This window comes from Botrytis byssoidea (assembly GCF_014898295.1).
Source record: "Botrytis byssoidea strain MUCL 94 chromosome Unknown BBYS_008, whole genome shotgun sequence".
Classification (NCBI taxonomy): domain Eukaryota; kingdom Fungi; phylum Ascomycota; class Leotiomycetes; order Helotiales; family Sclerotiniaceae; genus Botrytis; species Botrytis byssoidea.
Window position 1 is genome coordinate 180,789 of NW_024065849.1, and position 24,127 is coordinate 204,915.

At 42.7% G+C, this 24,127-nt stretch overlaps 9 protein-coding genes across 9 annotated transcripts; 5 read left to right on the forward strand and 4 right to left on the reverse strand.

Annotated features, from left to right (window-relative positions):
* Positions 1–883: 883 nt before the first annotated feature.
* EAE97_004681 (uncharacterized protein) lies at positions 884–1,988 on the forward strand (the record flags this gene model as incomplete). Its single annotated transcript, XM_038875193.1, has 4 exons — positions 884–1,079; positions 1,137–1,166; positions 1,254–1,547; positions 1,696–1,988. 4 exons carry the CDS (start codon positions 884–886, stop codon positions 1,986–1,988), a joined length of 813 nt encoding a protein of 270 aa, XP_038733550.1.
* Positions 1,989–2,449: 461 nt separating this feature from the next.
* EAE97_004682 (uncharacterized protein) lies at positions 2,450–5,942 on the forward strand (the record flags this gene model as incomplete). Its single annotated transcript, XM_038875194.1, has 3 exons — positions 2,450–2,510; positions 2,564–2,634; positions 2,685–5,942. The coding sequence occupies 3 exons, from the start codon at positions 2,450–2,452 to the stop codon at positions 5,940–5,942; spliced, it is 3,390 nt and encodes a 1,129-aa protein (XP_038733551.1).
* Positions 5,943–6,721: 779 nt separating this feature from the next.
* Positions 6,722–8,085, forward strand: EAE97_004683 (uncharacterized protein; the record flags this gene model as incomplete). The annotated part of the gene is made up of 4 exons (XM_038875195.1): positions 6,722–6,783; positions 6,874–7,612; positions 7,707–8,010; positions 8,078–8,085. 4 exons carry the CDS (start codon positions 6,722–6,724, stop codon positions 8,083–8,085), a joined length of 1,113 nt encoding a protein of 370 aa, XP_038733552.1.
* A 934-nt stretch (positions 8,086–9,019) lies between these two features.
* On the reverse strand, positions 9,020–10,433 carry EAE97_004684 (uncharacterized protein; the record flags this gene model as incomplete). Its single annotated transcript, XM_038875196.1, has 3 exons — positions 9,020–9,397; positions 9,464–10,093; positions 10,146–10,433. 3 exons carry the CDS (start codon positions 10,431–10,433, stop codon positions 9,020–9,022), a joined length of 1,296 nt encoding a protein of 431 aa, XP_038733553.1.
* A 649-nt stretch (positions 10,434–11,082) lies between these two features.
* EAE97_004685 (uncharacterized protein) lies at positions 11,083–12,653 on the forward strand (the record flags this gene model as incomplete). Its single annotated transcript, XM_038875197.1, has 3 exons — positions 11,083–11,266; positions 11,354–12,169; positions 12,226–12,653. The coding sequence occupies 3 exons, from the start codon at positions 11,083–11,085 to the stop codon at positions 12,651–12,653; spliced, it is 1,428 nt and encodes a 475-aa protein (XP_038733554.1).
* A 541-nt stretch (positions 12,654–13,194) lies between these two features.
* On the reverse strand, positions 13,195–14,664 carry EAE97_004686 (uncharacterized protein; the record flags this gene model as incomplete). Its single annotated transcript, XM_038875198.1, has 2 exons — positions 13,195–14,457; positions 14,530–14,664. 2 exons carry the CDS (start codon positions 14,662–14,664, stop codon positions 13,195–13,197), a joined length of 1,398 nt encoding a protein of 465 aa, XP_038733555.1.
* A 280-nt stretch (positions 14,665–14,944) lies between these two features.
* EAE97_004687 (uncharacterized protein) lies at positions 14,945–15,910 on the forward strand. Its single transcript, XM_038875199.1, has 3 exons — positions 14,945–15,359; positions 15,413–15,735; positions 15,780–15,910. Exons 1-3 carry the CDS (start codon positions 15,161–15,163, stop codon positions 15,879–15,881), a joined length of 624 nt encoding a protein of 207 aa, XP_038733556.1. The 5' UTR covers positions 14,945–15,160; the 3' UTR covers positions 15,882–15,910.
* A 2,816-nt stretch (positions 15,911–18,726) lies between these two features.
* Positions 18,727–20,449, reverse strand: EAE97_004688 (uncharacterized protein; the record flags this gene model as incomplete). Its single annotated transcript, XM_038875200.1, has 8 exons — positions 18,727–18,853; positions 18,910–19,357; positions 19,408–19,492; positions 19,546–19,712; positions 19,770–19,847; positions 19,903–20,009; positions 20,070–20,169; positions 20,227–20,449. 8 exons carry the CDS (start codon positions 20,447–20,449, stop codon positions 18,727–18,729), a joined length of 1,335 nt encoding a protein of 444 aa, XP_038733557.1.
* A 1,183-nt stretch (positions 20,450–21,632) lies between these two features.
* On the reverse strand, positions 21,633–23,473 carry EAE97_004689 (uncharacterized protein; the record flags this gene model as incomplete). The annotated part of the gene is made up of 3 exons (XM_038875201.1): positions 21,633–22,129; positions 22,187–23,299; positions 23,359–23,473. The coding sequence occupies 3 exons, from the start codon at positions 23,471–23,473 to the stop codon at positions 21,633–21,635; spliced, it is 1,725 nt and encodes a 574-aa protein (XP_038733558.1).
* Between the last annotated feature and the right edge of the window lie 654 nt (positions 23,474–24,127).

Here is a 24,127-nt window from a genome sequence, read left to right on the forward strand (position 1 = left end):
TTCAATTTTGTTGAAGAAACGCTCCAAGAGCCAAGCTGGCCAAGCCAAGATTGGCCTATCCACAACATGTATTCCACCCTACTGTACAAGAAATCGACAATCAATCAACCTGTGATGTTGCTAGAAAATTTATCATTATTGACAAAAAAACGACGTGCTGAGTTCGAGCAAAGCGGTGTGTATAGTTTTTGGTTACACGATGGTTCAGCAGGTGAAAAATGAGAGCACAATGTTCAGGTTTGAGCACATCCATCTACGGAAAGTTGAAAGGGGTTCGCATAGTTCTCCACTGCTTTTCAACGGGTGTTAGCGACTATGGAGCACGCAAACTGCCAAGGCAAGATTAAGATAACGGACTGACCCGAGTTCCATGCATTAGGGAGATTTAGGAGATAAGGTTTAGGTGATATGTTGCGAAGGTCATACCGAGTCTTTCTCAAGACACCCATATTAATTCACTCATCTTGGAAATAATTGGCGTAGTGGCGAAAGCGTTGTGGCCCCGCAATCTACGATATGTAGCAATAATTCCCACCTCCTCTTCACTCACGGATAGCGGAGACAAATTGAGGATATTCCGGCTTGGCAAGAAACGATGTTACTTCGATAACCTAAATTAATTGAATTCGCCAGCGTGGGGGGTTTTCCCTTGAAAAATCTTCCATCAGACCTCCTTGGTGTCTCGTCAATTTAAAACGCCGCTGATGCGCATTTCATAAAGAGGGGGATTGGCGCTTATCTGCTCATGAATCCATGAATCCAAGGAGTTCAGTTTCTTGCCCGCTTTATTACGCTCCCTCCCTCGGACGCCCAATCTCAAGTTTCTCTAATCTGAAAGAATTTTCGGAACAAATCTTACCGAACAGATCAGAAGAAGATCAAGATGTCGAAGGAAATTGAAGAGGCATTGCCACATCACAACAGCATGGACATCACGAGACCTGGTGATCCTTCTGAGAAATCCTTTCATGCGAAAATGAAGAAACACTTCGCACAAGAAGTAAGCACGGATCATGCAGACATTCTCATGTTGATTTGTTGTCTTATCACTGGATTTCTAGACAGCACATTGTATAACGGTATGGTAGACATGAAAAGATTACAAGATAGAGACAGTGACTGACGATCAATCATAGCTTTCAAGACCTTCGTGTCTATGCAAACTGGTAAGTAATGACGAAGGATCTCCACACATCACGCCATTCATACGTCTTTTTCTTTTGGACGCGTTCTAATCTGATAATATGGTACAGGTAATACGATCTTCGTAGCTCTCGGTGCATCGGATCAGAACAATCGACCCTTCGGTTGGGCAAGATCGCTCATCTCCATTGGTTTCTTTTGCATTGGCTCCTTTACCTTCTCACGATGCCATCGCTTCTGTGGCCCCCTTCAACGGAGTACCCTCATTGCGTCGTTCTTAATCCAAAGTTGTTGCATCTTGCTATCAGCTAGTCTCGTTCAGGGCTTCGTCATTGAAGGCAATGTACCGGCTGATCTGGGGACGCATTGGGACCAGGTTGGTCCGATTGCATTGTTAAGTTTTCGTACGTTGGTCTCTATTCATTTCCTGCTCTGCTGATTTGTCGCAATTGCGATGTTCTCACAATTACTCACACTTTCTGTTACTCTAACTTGCATCTGGAACCTTCTCCAGCTCACATCCACGCCAATATCATTCTAACAATTTTACAGAAGCAGCCGGTCAAATCGTCTCTTCTCGCTTCTTAGGCGTGGGAGAAGTCCCTACTATTGTTATTACATCGCTTCTCTGCGATTTGTTATCCGATCCTCTTCTCTTCGTTTCCGTAACGAAAAACCCAAAGAGAAATCGAAGAGCGATAGCTTTTGTATTGACCATGGTAGGTGCAATTGTTGGAGGGTGGGTTAGCAAGGTTACAAAGAGTGTTAGTCCTATGCTCTGGGTAGCTGGTGGTTGTAAAACTGTGTTAACTCTAGTCTGGGGTTTGTGGAAAGAAAAGGTATAGAGGACGGAAACTTGATCTTTGATCAGGGGTGGAAACTTGAATTACAATAATATAGAAGGGTGTGCGAGGACTGCGTAATTAGAGAAGAACAGATGATTTAGAAGTGTAGATGAATATAAATTGTGCAGTATCCCATAACAAAAACGCGACGGCAAGTAGTCGTTCTATCAAGGTTCTCTTACCGTCCAATTATACTTCCATGTGTCCGGCTAGCAGCAGTTATCCGTCGCTAGCCCATAGATTAACTTTTATCAACTCCAGATTCTTCTATCATTATAATCCTTGTGATCTGATAAGGGATAAGGATAGATTCTGTAACTAGGCTAACTGCAAAGAGCCTAGCGGTCATGATCGGTGCTAATCTTTCCGATGCTAAGTAAAAAAAATATTTCGAATCTGATGAAGATTTCAATGTCGTCGACGGATTAAAGTAGCTTTTCAACTACTTCAATCAATTAAATATGGAAGAACAAAAGAATAGGCCTCACAGGGCCCCTAAGGAGAAGAAGAAGCAGACTGGAGGTTAGTGATCCTTCTTTCAATTGATTAACTATGTATGCTAATATGCTTAATAGAGCGCAATCCCAAAGCATTCAGTTTCGCAAACCCAGGAAGATTGGCAAAAAGTGCTGCAAGATCGCATGATGTATGTTCAATCATCTGGAACTTGGTGCGCTAGGTTACTAACTTTTGCAGATCAAAGAAAGACGTCTTCATGTTCCTCAAATTGATCGATTGCCAGAAGAACCACCGCCACGACTTGTTACAATTGTTGGACCACCAGGTGTTGGAAAGACGACTCTCCTCAAATCTTTAGTCAAACGATATGCGAAAGAAACATTATCAGATCCTCAAGGACCCATTACAGTTGTCACTTCGAAGCGTCAAAGACTTACATTTGTAGAATGTCCGAACGAACTCGAAGCTATGGTGGATATATCCAAGGTGGCAGATATTGTATTGTTAATGATTGACGGAAATTTTGGTTTCGAGATGGAAACCATGGAATTCTTGAACATTTTATCTTCGAGTGGTATGCCGGGTAATGTTTTCGGAATTCTCACGCATCTAGATCTTTTCAAGAAACCACAAACTTTGAAGGATGCAAAGAAACGACTCAAGAATCGATTTTGGAGCGAATTATACCAGGGTGCACATCTATTCTACCTTTCTGGAGTTATCAATGGGCGTTATCCGGATCGAGAAATTCATAACTTGTCGAGATTTATTTCTGTTATGAAAAACCCAAGACCTTTGATTTGGCGCAATACACATCCTTACACCATTATCGATAGTTTCAGAGATATCACCCATCCTACCAAAATTGAGGAAGACGAGAAGTGCGATCGAACGGTTGTTTTGTCAGGTTATTTACGAGGAACAAATTTTGCAGCGCAAGGTCAAAGGGTTCATATACCAGGCTTGGGTGATTATTCAGTATCTGCCATGGAATCCTTGCCAGACCCTTGCCCCACACCATTCATGGATGCGGCGATTGCCAAAGCATCTGGAAAGACTGGTAGAAGACGTTTGGATGAGAAGGAAAAGAAACTCCATGCGCCAATGTCTGATAAGAGTGGATTGAAAATTGATGGAGACACTATTTGGATCACTCGTGAGAAGGGTTTTAATTTCGACGCAGATGCTGAAGATGACGAACGTGGGGAGGGAGAAGAACTGATTGTTGGTTTACAAGGAGAAAGAAAGCTTCTTGGTGAGACAGAGGAGGGTGTCAGATTATTCAGCAATGGTGAAACTATCAAATCGGTTCCCGAGGAAGAAGATTTTGGACGAAAACATCAAAGACGCGCAAGATTTGTCGAAGGAGGAGATCAAGCTCCGGACAATGAGGACTTTGATGGAGTTGCCAGCGACGAAGAATTCGATTCTGGTGATGAAGCAGAAATTACCGAAGACAAATTAGGAAAAGCATTCAAGAAAGACAAAGATGAGGCAGGTGGCGATATTGAATTCGCTGACAGTGATTCTGATCTTGGTTCAATTTCTGGTGATGAATTGGATGAAGAAGGTTCGGATTCTGATGACGAAGATGGAGCAGCTCGCTGGAAACAAAATATGTTGGAAACTGCACGCAAACTTCACGGACAACGAAAATCTTACCGAACTGCAGATTTGGCAAAACTCATGTACGATGAGTCGCTTACTCCTACAGAAGTGCTCAAAAGATGGAGAGGGGAGATTGAAGAGGAAGAAGAAGACATTGAGCAGGAAGAAGATGAAGACGAATTTTTCAAGAAGACTGGTAGAGAGGATGAAGATGCAATCATGGATGATCGAGCAATTCCATTGCTTGATTATGAGAAATTAGAATCAAAGTGGTCTGTGGAGGATAATATTGAGGAACTCCGACAACGTTTTGCGACAGCAGATTTATTGAAGGGTAAGGGTAATGGCAGTGGTAGTGACAATGATGAGGGTGATGATGAGGAAGACGAAGATGATGAGGGTGATGGAGAGTTCAAGGATTTGGAAACTGGCGAAGAACACAAAGCAGATGAGCCAGTAGACATTGACGCCGAGAGAGAGAAAAATGCTAGAAGAAAAGAAGAACTTAAACTACGATTCGAAGAAGAAGACAGAGATGGATTCAACAACGATAAAGCGAATGCTAGACGAGAAGCTGGTGGAGACGATGAATTTGGAGAGGATGAATGGTATGATGCACAGAAAGCACAAATTCAAAAACAACTCGACATCAACAAATCCGAATTTGAGAATCTTGACGAAAGTCAAAGAATTCAAGTTGAGGGTTACCGCGCCGGAATGTACGGCAAAATTGTTATTGAAGGAGTACCATCTGAATTTGTTACTCGTTTTAACCCAAGAATGCCAATCATTGTCGGAGGCTTGACCCCAACCGAGGATCGATTTGGTTTTGTACAAGTCAAGATCAAGAGACACAGATGGCACAAGAAGATCCTCAAAACAAATGATCCTCTTATCATTTCTCTGGGATGGAGAAGATTCCAAACCCTCCCAATTTACAGTACTTCGGACAATCGAACAAGAAATCGTATGCTTAAGTATACTCCAGAACATATGCATTGTTTTGGTACATTTTACGGTCCATTCATTGCACCCAATACTGGATTTTCATGTTACCAATCATTTTCTAGCAAGAACCCTGGTTTCCGAATCGCTGCTACTGGAACTGTTATGACTGTCGATGAATCTTCAGAAACAGTCAAGAAACTCAAGCTTACTGGTACTCCTTACAAGATCTACAAAAATACAGCTTTCATCAAGGATATGTTCAACACATCATTAGAAATCGCCAAGTTCGAAGGAGCCTCGATCAAGACAGTTTCTGGTATCAGAGGTCAGATCAAACGTGCATTGGCCAAGCCAGAAGGTTACTTCCGTGCCACCTTTGAAGATAAAATCCTCATGAGTGACATTGTTTTCTTACGGGCTTGGTATCCGATTAAGCCTCACAGATTTTACAATCCAGTCACCAACCTTATTGGATGGGAAGGTATGCGATTAACCGGTGAAGTCCGAAGAGATCAAAATCTACCTACACCAGACCAAAAGAATAGTCACTACAAACCTGTCGAAAGAGTAACTCGTCATTTCAATCCTTTACGAGTTCCTCGTGCATTGGCTGCAGAACTTCCATATAAGAGTCAAATTGTTCAAATGAAGAAACAGAGTAAACCAACATATATGCAAAAGAGAGCAGTGGTAGTAGGAGGAGAAGAAAAGAAAGCTAGAGATTTGATGCAGAAATTAATGACGCTTAGAAATGACAAGGTGGCAAAGAGAAAGGTTGCAAATGAGAAGAGGAGAGAAGTGTATAGGAAGAAGGTAGCGGAAAATGAGGAGAAAAGGGGGGAGAGGGAGAAGAAGGAAAAACAGGAGTACTGGAGGAAGGAGGGAAAAAAGAGGAGAGCAGATACAGATGGTGGTGGTGGTGGAAAGAGAAGAAAATAATGGGTGGCTGAGGATTAAAATTGCATTTCTTGAAGTTTCTTGGTTGAGGGCTTGTGGTCTTGGTAACAAAAATGTAAATGTACGGAGTCCGAAATACGAGTAGAATTCTTCCGACACGAAAAATTAAACAGTTCAGGGATCTATCTGATCACGAATATTGAGTTCTCGATTGTGCATGAAAAGTCATATGTTGTGGAGATATGAGACGATAATCTCGCATTAATTCAGCTATTCCATGCATCACACCTCGAGCATCCTTATACCACGTTACTGCCTGCTCTAGTACGTGCGCTGATAGTGCATGTCGTCCCCATAAAAGTGTTTTCTTTCAGTATGTCCAGACGAGGTGGTCTTGAAGAATATTGTTCCCCTGTCTTTCTCCGATAGCTGATTAGATACTGTACGACATCTGGTCGAACACCAAGATGATATCCGCAAATTTCATGTGAATAGAGCACGGCTCGGGTAAACGGAGGTCCAACCGAGTGACATAATTACCCCTGTGTCCCATTTTTGCGGGCCGGTCTATTACCGAGGCAAAATGCGGGAAGCGTGGGGGTGTTGAATCCTTAGCTTAATGAGTAGGGATTCGGTGAGCTATGGCTTATCAATCTATCTTTCTTCATGCTTGGGTGCGGATAACCTTATTATTTACTTTGCATAGGTAGTTGAATCTTCAATTGAGTGTAGATTGATAATATCTTGGACAATCTGTTTCATCGATTGCACTGCCGGACGACAAGCCTAGAGATAACGGTCATCAGGGAATAAACTCCATCATGCCAAGAGCCATTACAATGCAGAAGATCGAGGGTGGGAAACCGGGGAAGGTTTACTATCCGTGTGTTTTCCCTTCCATTTTCTTTCTCAAATCACCCCATCTTTCAATTGCTGCCTAAAATCCATTCAATCCACTTCTAACAAGCCCCAGTCTCGAAGTAACCCAACATACCACCCCTTCCCTATCCCCTACCTCCCTCCTAGTCCAAATCCATACCGTGGCTCTGAACCATCGAGATCTATTCCTCCGTCAGCATCTGTACCCCTCCCCCTCCTTCACCACCCCCCTCTGCGCCGATGCCTGCGGCTATGTTTCTCAGATCGGTTCCGCCGCCTCAAAATCCTGGCTCGGGAAACGTGTGATTCTCACTCCCGGCCGCGGCTGGCATTCCGATCCCTTCGGCCCTGAAGATGCCGGCGGGTATAAAATTCTAGGGGGCACGAGTACTATTCCGATTGGGACGCTTATTGAAGAGGTGGTCATTGAGCAGGAGGAGGTGGAAGAAGCGCCTGCGCATTTGAGCGATGAGGAGGCGGCGGCGCTGCCGCTTTGTGGATTGACGGGGTGGAGGGCCTTGGTTGTGAAGGGGGGAGAGGGGAATGTGGGGACGGGGAAGAATATTTTGATTACGGGAATTGGAGGAGGGGTCGCGTTGAGTGTGTTGCAGTTTGCGGTGGGGTTGGGGAGTAATGTTTTTGTTAGTAGTGGGGATCAAGGAAAGATTGAGAAGGCGAAGGCATTGGGTGCGAAAGGGGGAGTGAGTTACAAGAGTGAGGGGTGGGAGAAGGAGTTGAAGGGATTGTTGAAGGGGTATGGGAAGGGATCATTAGATTTGATTGTTGATGGGGCCGGAGGAGATATTGTTAGGAAGGCGACGAAATTGTTGAAGGTATTTTCTTCTCGTTTTTACTGCTTTGCCCCCATGAAATCAACCCACAAAGCTCTATCTTTCCAGAAGCCAGAAAACTAACTTCATCTCGCAGCTCGGCGGCACAATAGTCCAATACGGCATGACTATCTCCCCCAAAATGGACTGGTCCATGCCTGCCAACTTGATGAATCTCGAGCTCAAAGGCTCAACAATGGGATCCCGAAAGGAATTCAAAGAAATGGTTCAATTCGTTAACGAGCATAAAATCAAACCAGTAGTATCAAAAGTTGTTAAGGGGCTCGATAATTTAGGGGAGATTGAAGAATTATTTGAGGATATGAAGGGGGGAAAACAATTTGGGAAACTAATTATTGAAGTAAAGGGATCAGATGGAGGAGAGGGAAAGGGAAAGGAGAGTAAGTTGTGATCTTACTATCATATGTATATAAATGAAAGCGCGGAGAGAGTTAATATTGTATGTAGGTAGATAGGTAGTTGTGTAATATACTGGGAGGGTATTTACTATTTAGGGAGTTGTTGAAGAATCTTGGAAGTCTGAGAAGGGATTGTGGAAGTGCTTCCTTGCTTTAATGTTTTCAGCTTGTTTTTTTGTCGAATTATAAGTGAGTCCCTATGAAATTTATATCACAATTAATTTCACTATTTGACAATTCCATTTTTCTACCGAGAATATGATGCGATATACCTCCACAGAGCCAAAGTTTGATCTGCGGGGCTTGTTAAGCAGATAATTTATCGTTACCGGCCGGCGGTCACTTGTGTTTCAAATTGACTCTTTTTGGCCGCGTTTCAGTAGCATGATATTGTAATTAAGTTTCAACATACATAAATATACATGACATGAAGAAATCCTGATTCAAACATCAAGGAAAACTTGTTGGTATCGATCCAATAACCATTGAAAGAATGTATGTAATTTGGTTTCGTCTCCCCTAAGAGTTAAGATAGCTCGCTTTGATGACGAGTAGGATGGAAAAAATGATCGTCGGAAGATAGGATGATATGGGAGGTGAATTTGTAGGATTTTTGTTGCGGTGATTGCTGGTGAGCTTTCGGTTAATAATGGATAGGATTTTGGGTAAGGGGGAGCGAACGTGTTGCTATGTGGGTGAGTTTCCAGATTGGTGGTGAGGAATGGGGAGTTTAAGTAGTGTGGATTCTGTATTTCACGGATGGCGTGGACAACTTATAGCGATGGCTCGATCGACTTGTGTACGAATTGTAGCAGATTGATTGGACTGAAGGCATTGACGGATCCAACACTTGTATATTCACTCCTCCGCAAATTTGAGAAGTCTGGAAATTCTTGCTTCAAAATATCATTGGGTATTATTATCTATATCATGAATCATATCTAAACGCCATCCCATATATACATCATCAACTTTTTCTCCCTCATCTCATTCACGGACTCTCCACCAAATTTACAACCATATTCCTCGTCTCATCTCTGCTCTGTTTCAAAAACGGAATCAACTGCGTTCCTCCCGTTCCTCTAACATCTTTTCCTCCCTTCTTCGTCGTCGCAACCGCTAGATTTAATCCCGCGTTTTCTTTTTCCGTGCCTTGGGCCATCGCTTTCCGAGATGGATTAATAATGTATCGTGTTACGATTTGGATGTGGATGTTGCGGAATTCGGTGAGTGTTTCCACAGCGTGGTTGTAGGCTTTTGTGACGGAGGAGGAACAGATTGATGAGTCGACATAGTTGTGGATGGGAGAGATTTCGGAGATTTGGTTGAGGAAGGCGCGGTGCGAGCCGGGCATGTAGTTGCGCATTTCCTGGTTGGGTGTTAGTGGGAAGATTCGTGGTATAGGGTGAAGATAAAGAAGGAGGGGTGAACATACTTCTAAGAATCCATGACAACCTTTCTTTGGCTCCACGGTTCCACTCTGTGGCTTGCCCATGGGTCTAGTAGGTACGTGTTTGACACCCAACACCGCATCCCAGAATTGTATCAAACTACTCTGTGCGTTACTTCCTCCACTGTACATTCTCCATTCCCCACTTCCATTGCCCTCATCATAGAACACACCCCTTGGCAGACCAGCTGCCGACATGTTTTTGCTACCTGCTAGAAATGGTCGGATGATATGATAGAAGACCTCGGGATCACATTTTTCATACATGCGTTCAAGAATTGTACCACAATCTTGTATACAAGTTGAGAATTTTTCGAGGCAGGATGTTAAGACTTCCGGTTCATCGGAGCGAACGGCATTCATAGCTTCTATCATTAAGGGGATGACTTCTGCTCCGCGGGCTTCGATGGCGATGGAGACAAGGTAGAACCAGGATTCATCGGGGGTATTAGTGAAGGTGTGTTGACAGGAGAGTTTGTCTAGATCGGTGAGATCTTGTGTTGAGGAACTACTGGTGAAATTCCAGAGATTAAGAGCGGCGTATGTGGCGGTTGGGGGGAGACCGAGGTGGGATGAAACGACTAGGAAGGGTTTCGATATTTGAGGGGGTAGTAACTGTTGTTGTTAGTAAAAGGATACGTCGATTGTGATGTCAGGGTTCGTTTACCTCTGATGGAACTTTTCCTCCCCAGATATATGAATGTGTCATGAAAGACAACAGATGGTAAGCTCTTCGCCATTCATCTTCCTCTTGTAAACTCGATGTGTCGAGTATAGGTAAAGCATCGGCATGTTGTCTGAATAATCCTTCCTTGAGTAAAAAGGGCATCTCATCTACTAAATCTTCCCATTCGACATAGGCACCCAATCGTGGAAGAGGGTTGACATCTGGAAGGAACCCATTCTCTGTCGAAACTCCAAATTCGGAGAGATTGATATTCAATGGACCAAGCATTCTGAAAGGAATTGAAGATTTTGTTGAGGACTATGCAGGAGAAGCAGGATGCAACGAAAAGACAAAAAAAGGTAACTCAAGTACGGCTTTTGTTATGCTGTAACTTTTTACTTTTGCTTATACACGAAACTTGGGATAATGATAGAAACAACTAGTGAGAATTCAATAGACTCTTAATTCAAAACAGAAGGATACTGGTATTACTTTTCTACTTTCGTCTCATACTTCTGTTACCCCGTATAATATACGGCCAGGAGAGTTTCGGGCATTTCCACAATACCGGTATCCATTGACAGATAATAGTGATACCATGCGCGTGATTTGTTATCGCGTAAGAATAGGAGGAGGAAGCTAAATATGTGGAGACGGAACACGGAAGCGGATGCGGATGCAGAGGAAACTTTACTTATTCCGACGGAACACGGATATCGATGACAGCACGATGAAACCGAACGAAGAACAGGATCGCCTACAAAGTGATCAGACTTGACGTTGTCGTTGGTCTTTTGAATCAGATCAGTTTCATCCATATTTTTCTGTTTTTAAGAAGCAATTGCATCGCAACATAATATAATATCAACCAGATTTGTAGTTGTACATTCTTATCACGACTATCAACACTCCCACCAGACTTCGCCATCTTAGCAAAATGGGTTCCATAGCAAAGGAAGTACAGCCATCGACAAAGGTTGAGAAGCCAACCTTCTCATCCAAAGCAAATACACTTGAATTTGCGCAATCACTTGATGCTAAAGATCATATGCGAAGATTTCGCGATCAATTCATTATTCCATCAAAAGCCAACATTAAAACAAAGAAGCTTGCAAAACCAGGTTCGTTTACACTGTGCCGCCGTCTACTCGCATACCCCGCCATCATATCACATGACTCAATATGAATATCAGCTCACAATCAATTAGGTCTTTCCGATGAATCATCCATATATTTCTGTGGAAATAGTTTAGGTCTCCAACCTAAATGTGTTCAAGAGTATCTTCAAGCTCATCTTGATACCTGGTCTTCCATTGCTGTCCACGGTCATTTCCGTGATTTGGAAGATTCTCCTCTAACACAATGGCAATTACTCGCTGAACATACTTCTAAGCAATGTGCACCCATTGTAGGAGCCAAGGCTTCCGAAGTTGCGATCATGGGTACTTTGACTACGAATTTGCATTTATTGATGGCTTCTTTTTACACACCCACTCCGGAAAAGAGTAAGATTATTATGGAATGGAAAGCATTCCCCAGTGATCACTATGCTATCGAGTCACAAATTAGAGGACATGGATATAATCCCGAAGAAGCTATGGTAATGATTGCACCAGATGAGGGAAGCTATGAGATTTCTACTGAGAAAATCCTCCGTACAATTGACGAGCATGCATCTACTACCGCTCTTCTTCTCTTACCCGGTATTCAATACTACACCGGACAACTTTTCGATATCAAGACTATTACAGCATATGCACAATCGAAGGGATTGATGGTAGGATGGGATCTAGCACATGCAGCTGGAAACGTCCCACTACAACTTCATGATTGGAATGTCGATTTTGCGGTTTGGTGTACGTATAAGTACATGAATGCCGGACCTGGAAGTATCGCAGGTGCATATGTGCATGAGAGACATGGAGAGGTGGATTATAGTGAAGGAGAAGAGAACCCAAAGTACAGACATAGATTAATGGGATGGTATGGAGGAGATCAAAGTTGTCGATTCTTGATGAACAACAGTAAGTTCTTTCTACCTCATCTACTGCCTTCGGACAAATACTAATAAATTCTTCAGAATTCCGTCCCTCTCCCGGTGCCTCCGGCTACCAAGTCAGCAATCCGTCAGTCGTTGATCTCACCTCTCTCTGCGCCGCCCTTTCAATCTTCAACCAGACATCCATGGCTGAGATCTCTCAAAAAACTCTCCACCTAACCGCCTACCTCGAACATCTCCTCTTATCAACCAATACCTCAGATTCCCCCGCTTTCCGCATCATCACTCCTTCCGACCCTTCAGCAAGAGGAACACAACTTAGCGTTCTGTTAAAACCTGGACGTTTGGAAACTCTCTCAGACATGCTCGAAGACGCAGGTATTGTTGCCGATAAGAGAAAACCAGATGTCATTCGTGTGGCGCCTGTACCACTCTACAATACATATGAGGATGTATGGAACTTTGTACAGATTTTTAACAAGGCTTTGGAGAAATGTGAAAAGGCTTAATTGGGGGGTTTAATGGGAGCTCAAAAGGGTGTGATATGTGTATAATTGCATAGGGCCTTGGTGGTTTTTCGTCGTACATAGTTTAACGTATATATCCAAATGATTTAACGATTTTCAGAATAAAACTTATATTACAATTGAAAGAGTGTATTGGTGTGAGGATGGTAGAAGGAATCTACAAGCCAATCTTTGTTGTTTTGAGAAAAAGAGTTTAAGTCCCTGATGAAATATCTGCCGTCTAGTTGCTCGTGTGGATTGTTGTATCCGTCTAGATTGATTGTTGTTCCATGATGAGACATTGCAGAATTTAATCATTCACCGTGTCCGAAGAAAATTTAAAACGGGATTTTATTCACGATTTGTGGAATTGGTTTAGTTCTTGGTGGTAGATGAGCATGGTAGTTTCTAACTTATTCAAAAGTTTATACATCGAGGGGAATCTATAGAGCAACAAAAGAGCGGCGTACCCACCCCAACACCTATGCCGGAAACGCCTTCAATTCTAACCTCCCGCTTCTCCAAAGTACCCAATCAATTAAACCTACACACCCATCTCTAAGCCCTCCACAATTTGCAATTCTACCTCTCCATATCCCGACTCGATATCTCCTCCCCACCTTTCAATCGCTCTAGTCATGGGACAAGCTACCAACAACATCCTTTCATAAATCTCCTGTTCCATTTCTCCTCCTCCCACAATCCCAATCGTCCAACCCTCGCTCCAAGATCTATATTCATAAATCTCTCCAAATTCGACATTTGTGGAATCGTCAGATTGATCTTCCCACGACCGTTGTTCATTCAAAACTTTCCCACCTAATATTTCCCATGTTTTACCTGCATCAACACTGACTGGTAGGTGAAATAATATCGGCAACAATCCTCCTATATACCCATCCTTCATCCCGCCATATAAGCATTGGATAACCATACTAATCATGACGGCTCGTCGTATACTTTCCAGAAGTACCCATCTTTCTGCGTAATCTTGTAGCTTACTATCCTTACTGTGGGCATCGTCTGTGGGAAGCCGTGTATCCATGCCTTGTGCTAATAATCCTACATATTCAATTTGTAGTTGATTTGTCCATTGCATTAGCAACGGTATGTGTCTTTCGGCGTTTTTCTTTTGTCTATCATTTGAAGACCAGAGACGGATTGTTTGATATAGAATTAAGACTTGAACTGCAATAAGCCATTCGGATGAGCCCCAATAGTCTTTTGCACTCGAGCAAATAAGATCAGAAATTTTAGAGTCGAGAATCGAGAAGGCGTGAGGAGAGCCGAGGGTATGAAGTGCACAGATAGAAAGTGCATCGGTATATGGAGTGGGCAGGGGTCTACCAAGATCATGGGATGAGAGAGGATGAATGAAAGAGTTGTGGGAGTGGAGTGCGAAGGATGAGACGAATGATTTCAGCTGGGTTGAGATGTAGCTGATTTGAGCGGGGCTAAGGGTGTTGCGAGGAGGAAGTTGAATTGATGAGTAAGGTGATGGCAATGGATTGATAGAGAGAGACAGGGTCTGAGGATCAAGTGATGCAAGTGAACTGGTGGTTTGAAATGATATGTCAGGTGGAAAAGAAAGGGCGTTGTTGTTGGTGGAATACCACGACGTGAGATCCCGGTTAGATTGCTGATCTTGGTAGTCCAAGAGCGGTATGTTGTCGTAGGGCAACGAATCAAGACATGCCTCATACGAATCAGTGAAGATTTGTGCTGTCGTAATGCTCTCCAAAGGAATCGTGGTTGATTTAGCACGTTGTGAAGACCTTGTTGATTTCTTCCGCGACAACTCATTCACCTATATCCACAATTTCAGCATTCTATGCATCACGGTGTTGCTATGATACTAGAGACCGAACGAATCACTTACATAAACACAACTCAGATTCTTCATATCACATCTGGAACAAGCTGGCAACAACAAATCGCACCTCCGTTTTGCTTTGACACAAGCCGTACACGCCTTCTTCCGAGTCTTGCTCTGGTGGACTGAAACCGCAGTCATATCGATTATACTTTGATGGAACTAAGCCTAGAACTTTCTATCGTGAGTGCAATACAATTATCCAGTATTGAAGCGGAATTCCACTCCGATTTGCTGTTATATAGTTTGAGCCGAAATGGATTTAGACGTTGTAGTCGCCCACGGACATAAGCTTCCAGCGGAGTTCCACGGCTCGTAAGCACAAAGTGGGTATCTGGCTGCTTACCTCATTATTTCCATGGCGATGAACTGACTACATTGTATTTTTTGGTGCATCATTATGCATCTTCTTGAGATTTCGTCTTGTGAATGGGGCCGAGGAGATTTTTTGGCTCTGTTTTGTATACGGTGTGGTCCCGATATTGGCCCAGTACAACTAAAGTAGACAAAATGACACAGATATCGAGGTGTATAAGTACCACTTGGCCGACTTGATATCAGCTTCATATATCCTTTCTTCAATTGCTTTATAAACAACAACTCGTGCATTCCATACCATCAAAATCTATCTTCCAAGATGCCTTTCACTGAATTTATAAGACCTCCAATTGTTCAAACAGATGGCTCACGTGATGCTTTCACCAACACTGTTGTTCCAGCAATCAGAACTCTCATAAAATCAGCTCCTGGTTTCATACTTGGCACTGCCGGACACAGCTTGTTCGAAGATAATGCCGCTGTACCAGAGTCTTCATTCATTCCAATTGTGGGCATAGGTCAGTGCTCCGATGACAGACTCCATAGGAATTGATAGGCTAATATAGTACAGAATGGGAGAACCCGGATTCATTTCATGGGCTTGTCCAGGGCGAACAGTTTCCAGTCTTCATTGGAAAGATAAAGCCATATCTTACTGCTCCAACAAGCCCAGAATTATACGAGACTAATATCTCACCAAAAGATATCTTCGCGTCCCCAATAATCGAAGTCTTTAGAATCAACATTCATGAAGACTCTGAGAAAGAAGCGGCAGCCAAAAACACTTGGGAAGCATTCGCAAAAGCATTGAAGACTCCAAAAATTCTGTGTGGTGTTAGTCTAAATTTGCCAGAGAGAACATTTCTGGGGCTGATTGGCTGGAGTGGAATTGAAGTAAGTATCCTGAAAGATCATTGAATTTTGTCTGACATGTATAGCAACGAAAACTGGCCATGGATGAAGCAGAGCACTTAAACCAGGCCATTGAAAGTTTGAAGGATTCAAACTCGTTTGTTGCTGAGCTCAATACCGTCCTCTAGATTTTGTTATTGGAACAGGAATAGATTGCTGAGGATCGATAGTCTATTGTTTTTCTTCTGAAAATATAAGTTTTCTCCTTGAAAAAGTTCCCGCAAGTGTTAAAATGAAGTGATTCGTCAAATATTTATGCCGCAAAACGTTGGAACAGTGTGGTGGTTTGGGGTGGCTAATATTGAAGAGCTGCCAAAATGGTCTAGCGGAGAGTTTATATATCACGGAACAAAGCCCTTGGCATAGTTCATGACACACACTTTGGTATCTTGTATTACCACGACATTGAACCGTTTGAACGAGCTTTTTGTATTGAAGCCGATGTATATCTGACAATAGTGTTGTTAGTGAATCTATGTCAGGGCAAGATAACAATGGATGGGTTCGAAGATTGTAAGGAAATGCAATCTATCTATAATCTGATATGCAAGGTTAACAATGATCTTTATTACAAATCCATTGAAGAGATCAAAAGTCGGCTGGTCCAAGATGCTACTGTCATGATTGATTCTCATACTATTGGTATCATAGAGGGGTTGGTAGGATGTTTTCTCGCGAGATATCGCCAGCCTTCACTACATCCCTTAACTTGACGCTCTCAAACTCACCCGGCTTCTGGAAGAGAAATAATCCAGCTGCGCTATCCGCGAAGCTTGCTTCAATCGACATCATCGGGTAGACTTCACTGGAAGATTTATGACCATCATCTCAAACTCTGAAGTAGGATTCGATTACACCGACGATTGAATTACGATTGTTGAGGCTTCGCTTAAAAGAATTCCGGACTTCATTGGACTGACTACTACATTGCATCAGCTGGCGAATCTCGTCTGGAACTGTAGCTGGCCGACAACTGGATTCACAATAGATGTGGAACCATCTTAGAAATGCAATAAAAAATTGATATTTAGGCGTTCATAGCCACTCTTTATATGACTTGCGCATACAAAGACTTAGAGGTTTGGTATATTTTGAGGTACTAACATTACCTAGTTTCAGTTCAATTTGAGTGTAAACGAACAAAGATATTTGTAACAAAATGGAAATCAAGCTCTGATCATCCAATTAATCACTGAAGCACTTGATGCCTTGAAGGATATCTAGCAAAATGAGTTGGACTTGACGTGATTGCTGGTTGAATGACGGGATATCACAGACAATTTCTTGCTGGCGCTCTTCCTTCTACCCTTACATGTATTGCGAATTGCTAAGGAGAATTGTGCGATATGCTGTGAGCTATAAACTATGGTAAACGGATGAAACCGTTATCACATTGTCCATGGATCAAAAGGATTGTGCAACTTGCCAAGTATAAAGCAGCGTGAAGTCGCGCATCTCGAGGGAGATTACCAAAAACAATGCAAGAAAAACGGATGGCAAAGTCATAATTCAGACGGATTAATGTTCATGGATTTGAGCCGTCCGAACAACCCGAACGATTGAGTAGCTCAAAATACGAACGACGGAAAAAGGAAAAAGGAAGAACATATCCAGGATGCTCTTGAGAGACAATGCCTGTCGACTACACGGCTCCACAGATCCAGAAGCTAGGATCTCTAGAACGACAGTCCGTTTCACTCAAATGATAACAGGCATACCCTTGGCTAGCAAAAGTCTTTCCTTCTTAAATGTCCGAGATTTTTGATATTGGAGATTTTATTAACGACTTTGTGTAGGTATGTAGTTCGGGGTAGTTAGATACTCTCCACGAGTTTTTGAGACATGTCAAAAATCATATATCGCTTGATGACTTGATATGCTGACTATAACAGTTGTACTGCAGCTGGGCATGAACTACTAACGTCAACTTTGTTTATATGATGCTCTATAAGTCGGACGAACACATGGGTACACAAAACACATTCAGAGTGAAACAAGGAGCCTTCATCTCGGACCCACAAACACACAAACACACAAACATACAAGCGCACTTAGCTTGACAGGATCCGCAAAACCATTGACCTAGATGATAAACATCGGAACTATCAAGCCTTTGCCAATTCATCTCGACTACGATTTAAAGTTCAAAGTTAGCTAGATCCTTTGGACGGTCATCCAGATGTCAGATTTCGTTCAACCGTATTCTTCTGAATATGCATTGGTGATAAGAGACTACTCAAAAAATAGCTAGATACTAGCAAATGCCGATACATCTCCCGAACCTTTTTTTCTGATTGGTCCTCACATTGTGATAATGATACGACTTTCATCGAAACGAATATTTATCATTCTACTGCTTATTGCCCTTGCATGAAACTTTATGTCCCGCCAAATTTATCATGTATTTAAGCTTCAGGGTCTTCAATAGTCTGGACTACACTCCAGCAAACAAACATCAAAAGGGTTCAGCTTGCGAATTCATTCAATTTTCAATGAATACGAAACTCTGATGTGCACTGGTATTACACTGCTCTTAGATAATTCGTTATTGAGAGTCTATAGCTAATCCTCCAATCTGCTCGTACGGCCAGAAAGTATGGAATACGCCCTCTAAATATGGTCCACCAATCACTGTGAAGTATGCCACCCTCATGGGATGTGCCCCTAAGCGGGAGTTTTGTAAACTTTCTAGCGCACGAATAGACTATCAAACATCACCCTTGCAAACTAACGGGCTAGTCACCAAAAGTCAAAGCTTCGATGCAGCAAAATTCATGCACGCAGAAGAGTCACTATCAACATTTTGAAGCAAGAACACAAGATCAAGGTACTATATACAATTTTTCAAGCGCGAGACTATATACAAGGAATAAAGTATTTACAAATTCGAATACAAGGTTCGATAAACAAGACGATATCGCGGCGATTAACCGCGAACATCGATCAACGAGCTACTCAAAATACGAGCTCACCTCATGCGAGCGCGCTATAAGGAGCAATACCGGGGTAGTATGATGCGGGATGAGTTGGGATGGCGATACTAACGGTAATACCTAGACCATTGGTAATTTCTCCAGGCATGGTGGTGTAGGCATATGAACTTAATTTTGAGTTAGCTTTTAGTTTAACAGGCCAGAAATAGAATAGAAAACTTACGCAGTAGGAACAGAAGTAACGGTTCCAGTTGAAGTGTAAGTTGTATAGGTCGTTCCAGAATTGAGACAAGGTCCACTTCCATAAGCGTTGTTGCACTTGTACAATTCCGAGGATCCGGTGTCAGTCCAGATGTAGAAACTGGAGATGGTGATGTCCTTGCAAGGGATGGCAGCCGGACAGAATAATTGAATAGGAGCTCTGGCTGCACCGTTTGCACAGGTACCGCGCCAGTTAGAGAATGTCAAGTCGGAGTAGGTGACTCCGCTGCCGGCTACGACAGATTGCCCAGTCCAAGCACTGTCAATGTCAAGAGTATAGGCATTGCTATGTCCCATGAAATTGTTGAATGTTGCACTTTTGAAGCTACCAGAACCACCGTTTGATTTGATCATCATCATTTGGTTGCAGTTTTGGGAGTAAACGTGGTTGTATTCGACATTGGAGATTGCTTGGATAAGTGTTAGTTAGAAAATATAGTCGAGGGCAAGCAAAGTTTACCAGTATCGGCACCAAGACTTCCGATGGCACTTCCTCCTGACCAATTGCAGTAGATGTTCTCGACTAGGATGTGACTAGCAGGACTCTGTGAACAGTTAGAGAGTTTTCTTCTTCTCAGAGATGATATTGATGTCGTACCTTGACAGTAACACATTCATCTTTGTTTGTGACTTCGATATCGTGTGCCCAGATATTGGTTCCCCAGATATCAACACCATCCAAACCACCTTCATTGCCACCTCGAATGACCAAATTGTATAATTCACCGTCTGTGCAAGTGTCGACTGTGAGATGGAATGCAGGAGCTATGAGAAGAGATTAGTACGATGCAGACAGACAACAACGAATAAGTGAATACTTACAATCAACTAAGACGATACCATGAACTGAAAAGCTTGTAACTTGGTAAAGACGCAATATTCTTGGACCGTATGTGCCCGCTATGAATATAGTTAGCACAAAGACTTAAATATTTGAGGACATTGGACTACTTACCCGAATGGAAGACATAGCCGTAACCCTGGATAGCACCCTTAGAGTTACCGCTGTAAAACTCGAAATCGGTTGTGTGTTCAATGAATATCATGTTTCCACTCGCAGTACTAGCACGAATATTCGTCAGTGAATGCCGCAATTGTTTGACCAATGATGTAAAGTCTTACCCAGTTCGATAGATAGTTCCCTCCAAGTTAATGGATACACCGGTTCCTCCAGTGAGGGTGACCCAAGTGCCGAGACCATAACTTCCAGAGGGGATGTAGACTTGCACTTAGTTAGTAACAGCACGACGATATCGAGGAAGACTTCAAGATATCATACCTTCACCTCCGTCTATACATGCTGTCCATGCTTTCAGAATAGCAGGTCCATTGTCGGTAGTAGCAGAAGCAACACCGCCGTAGTTGAGAATGTTACAGATCTTCACTGCAGCTTTTTGAGCTGTTGTAGTGGTAGGACCAACTGTACCAGAAAGTTGACCAACCACGAGAGCTGGTAGGGCCAATAGGGAGGCAGTAACGAATGAAAACACCGAAGACTTCATTTTGACAATAGAGAGAGAGGTGAGGAAGAAACAATGTACATGCAAAGATCGACCATTTCAACTGGCGATCACGTATCTTTTGAATATTCCGAGTTTGAAAGGGGTTCAGCATTTTCGGTATATCTGTAACCGCGTAGAAGAACCCGTGAACGACTTTGTCCACCCTCTCTATCACACAAGTGTGAATAGATCTAGAAATTTTGATGGTAGATCCTCGTCCATCCCACCAATGATTACATATTAGCCGGAGAGATACATCCATGCGATATTTCTTAACATATAAAAATATTGAAACTACACTTTTAGATACAAATAGGTACCGAACTGTGGACACTCGGTGGATTCGTGTCCAAAGACGTATGCAATGTAAAAAGTACCGACCCCGATGTGAATGAAATTAATTCCGCACGGGTTCCACTTTTGTGCCCTTCTCCATTTTCCGGAAATTAAAATCTTGTTCTGAGTGAAAGAAAACGGAAGGAGTGCCTGTTGAGATTCTTACTTAAGATTCCTGTCTTCTGATATAGATTTGCAAAAAAGGGAAATTAGAGCGTCGATCCGTCCATCGGACTCTCATTGTAGGTGGGAAAATTTCTCAACATTTCCGACCCCATAAAACATGGGGTCACAAGGCTCGAGAGCCGAAAAAAACTAAAGTCTGGGGAAAATCCGGGGTAATGACAAAATGAATATAACTTTTTCCGGCGACTTGCAGGTTTACACGTTGTACAAGTATGATTCATTATTAATCAATCCATGACTGTTGGGAAACGTGGTTATTAAGGTTAATTAGACTGCCTACATGCACTGTAACCAAGCCAACGAAAATCATTGACGCCATGCCTCAACCAAGAAACAATCAGGCTTTAATCGTGAGAAAATCAGTTGTGATTCGGATATTTCGCCGCCGTACCGAAACGTTAAAATGAGTAAGCCCCTTCATCTAACGAACATGAAAACAAAATGAACAGAAGCATCAATTAAGCTTCGAACCTGCTACCAACTCGCCAAGAAAAGGAGACTCCAAATGATTGGCTGAGCTCTACATTATGCGTGCCTAAAATGTAGGTAGAATGGCAAAAGCTAATCTGTAACAAAAAGTAACACAACAGCCATGAAGTCAATTGTAAACCGCAAATCAGGTGTCTAAATGGTTGGTTCGTATCGTGGTAATCACGAGAGATCATTTTCGAGACTTCCGAGCAGACGGTAAATCTTCCTCCCGACCGCGCTTAGTTGTTGACCTCACCATGGTTGGTGGGGCTAAGATTACTTTTGCGGGGGCGCAAACTCTCCAGTCTCTACCCGGAGCTTTGTACCTGACTCCGAAACATGTGGTTATGAGAACGTCTCCCCCTTCGATAACAAAGTTCGGATGCAATTGAGAATCATCCAGGGCGTGTATACTCGAGTCGAACTTCGAATCGGGAGGCGCCCAGATGCTTTCAAATTCTCCTTTGTATGACCCCACGATTTTGTGCAGCTCATTACCCACTTTTGCCATGCTTTCATGAAAACTGTTCATATTATCACCATCACCAATTAAGGGCTGCATGATCATATTCATTTTTTCTGACATGTTTGTGCGACGCAATTCCATACGGTCTTCAAAAAGCTGGGTCTCTCCCATCTGCCGATGATATTCCTGCAAAAATATGTCCGCAACATGCTCGGAAAAGCCTACCGTCAATTTATCAGTATAATGTTTCTAGAAGGGCAGATGGCATCTTATCCTACAAAGGTATGCTGTCTTCCGCAACATTGTATCGTTACCGAAAGCTGAGCTTCCTTGGAAGGTAAAATCGCATATGATGTATGCAATTACTCCCCTCAGAAAATCCAATGGTTTTAAGTGAGTCTTCAACAAAGGATTGTCAACCTTTTGCCTGATGAGCACTCCAGTCGGAACATCCAATAAGCCGCGAATGTTAGCCAGCGTCGTGCCAGCATTCGAAGCAGGAACCTTTTCATCTTCGATGCAAAGAAGTTCCCAACAGCTTTTGGCCCTGGCTAATGGTGCCATAGAACTGCCTTTTACCAGTTCAGTGTATTGGAGTATCAATGTCTCTAGATATGCCAATGGACTAGTGATCTTGTCGTCATCAACGCTTTCTCTACCGAGTCTAGAACGAATGTTGTCTTTATTGCAGCTTTGCCTCACGAAAGCATTTGCTGGTGCATCATTCCGCCTTTCGAGATACCTAGACCCAACGCTGTTGGAATCTAATGCTTCAATTTGTTTCTGTTTATAAGCCGTGGTATCTGTTGACAAAACTAATGAATTCGCCGAATTTTGGTCGAGGTATATTGTGTCATCAGTCGATTGACGCTCATAAAGAGGACTGTGTTCAAGTGCTATCGAGCCCGGAGTTTGAGACAGTTCTGTATTGGGCTGCTCACTAGACTGGTATAAATGGCTCCCAGAAATCTTGTTCTTGTCCGATGTCTTAAGCCTCAAGAGTCTGCCTGGCCTCAAAAATCGCGCATTAAAGACACATTTTTTCCCAGCATGTTTGCATGATTCACATGCCACATCAGCACTTTCTTTTAGGCATTGCAGCCGGTGTCGCTCGCATTGCGTGCATCTGCGCGTCCTAAGATGAGAGAATTTCGAGTTGAGGTCACCCTTAACGGAAAAATAAGCTGGCATAGCATGGTGACGCTTGAGTCTCGGCAAAAGTATTGCTTTCGCAATCTGCTCTCGCAATGGCACGGTGATGATCAAATCCGATGTCGTACTTTGCTGTGCTTTGGACACGATTGTAGTGATCGAATGACTAGAGTCAATAGTACCTGTATGAGACGCAAGGTCCTCTTTTGTGGGCGTCATTATAGGCAATTTGATTGAATCTATAGTTTCGTAAGCATTATGTGTAGTAGATAAAAATCCCAAGCATTGGAATACCTACCACGAAGATTTTTGTCACTAGCTGGGTTACCGATTAGTGGCTGTACTTCAGCGGCGCTGACAGACAGATTGTTCGTAAGGGGAGTCACATCAAGAGGAAAGACTGGCATTGCCATTTTGTTGTCTGGGATGTAGACTGTCTTCCTTGTGTATCGAATTTGAAACTAAGAAGTAGAATCTTGTTGTAAAGAATATTTATTATTTCGATGGAAAAAGTCCTGTATTATTGAAGGCAAGCAAACAGCTCGGTGAGATGATTCTGCAGTCTTTAGTACTCTCAGGCGTTATTGCAAATCTGGTAACAATCGTTATGTGAGACAAGACCACGCCACAAACACTGCAGTTAGGCAGATATAAATCAAAGGCCTTCACATCCAATTTTCTCAAGCCAGTTTGCATCAGTTAATGGTGGTGTAACACTGCTGAAAAAGATGTCTTGGATAACTCTAGTAGATATGTGACAGAATGTGCAAATGGTAAAGTACAGATTGACAAACTCGGTGAACTGTTTTGGTGACCACTCAGTAATTCAAAACGTATCTAATGCTGTGCGACCATCCAAACTGGCAGCATGCAGCAGCTAACAATTATCACAATTTAATATGGCGTCAGCTGCAAAAGTGCGGGAGAGGACTATCCATAAATATGGCCGTTGTCAAGCTTTACACTTGTTCTAACATATAAATTTCGATTAGCTTGGCGAAAAAGGATTGAAGATAACAAATCTGCTATGTAATATCCAGAACTGGGCATCTTTGTGTTCTACTTGT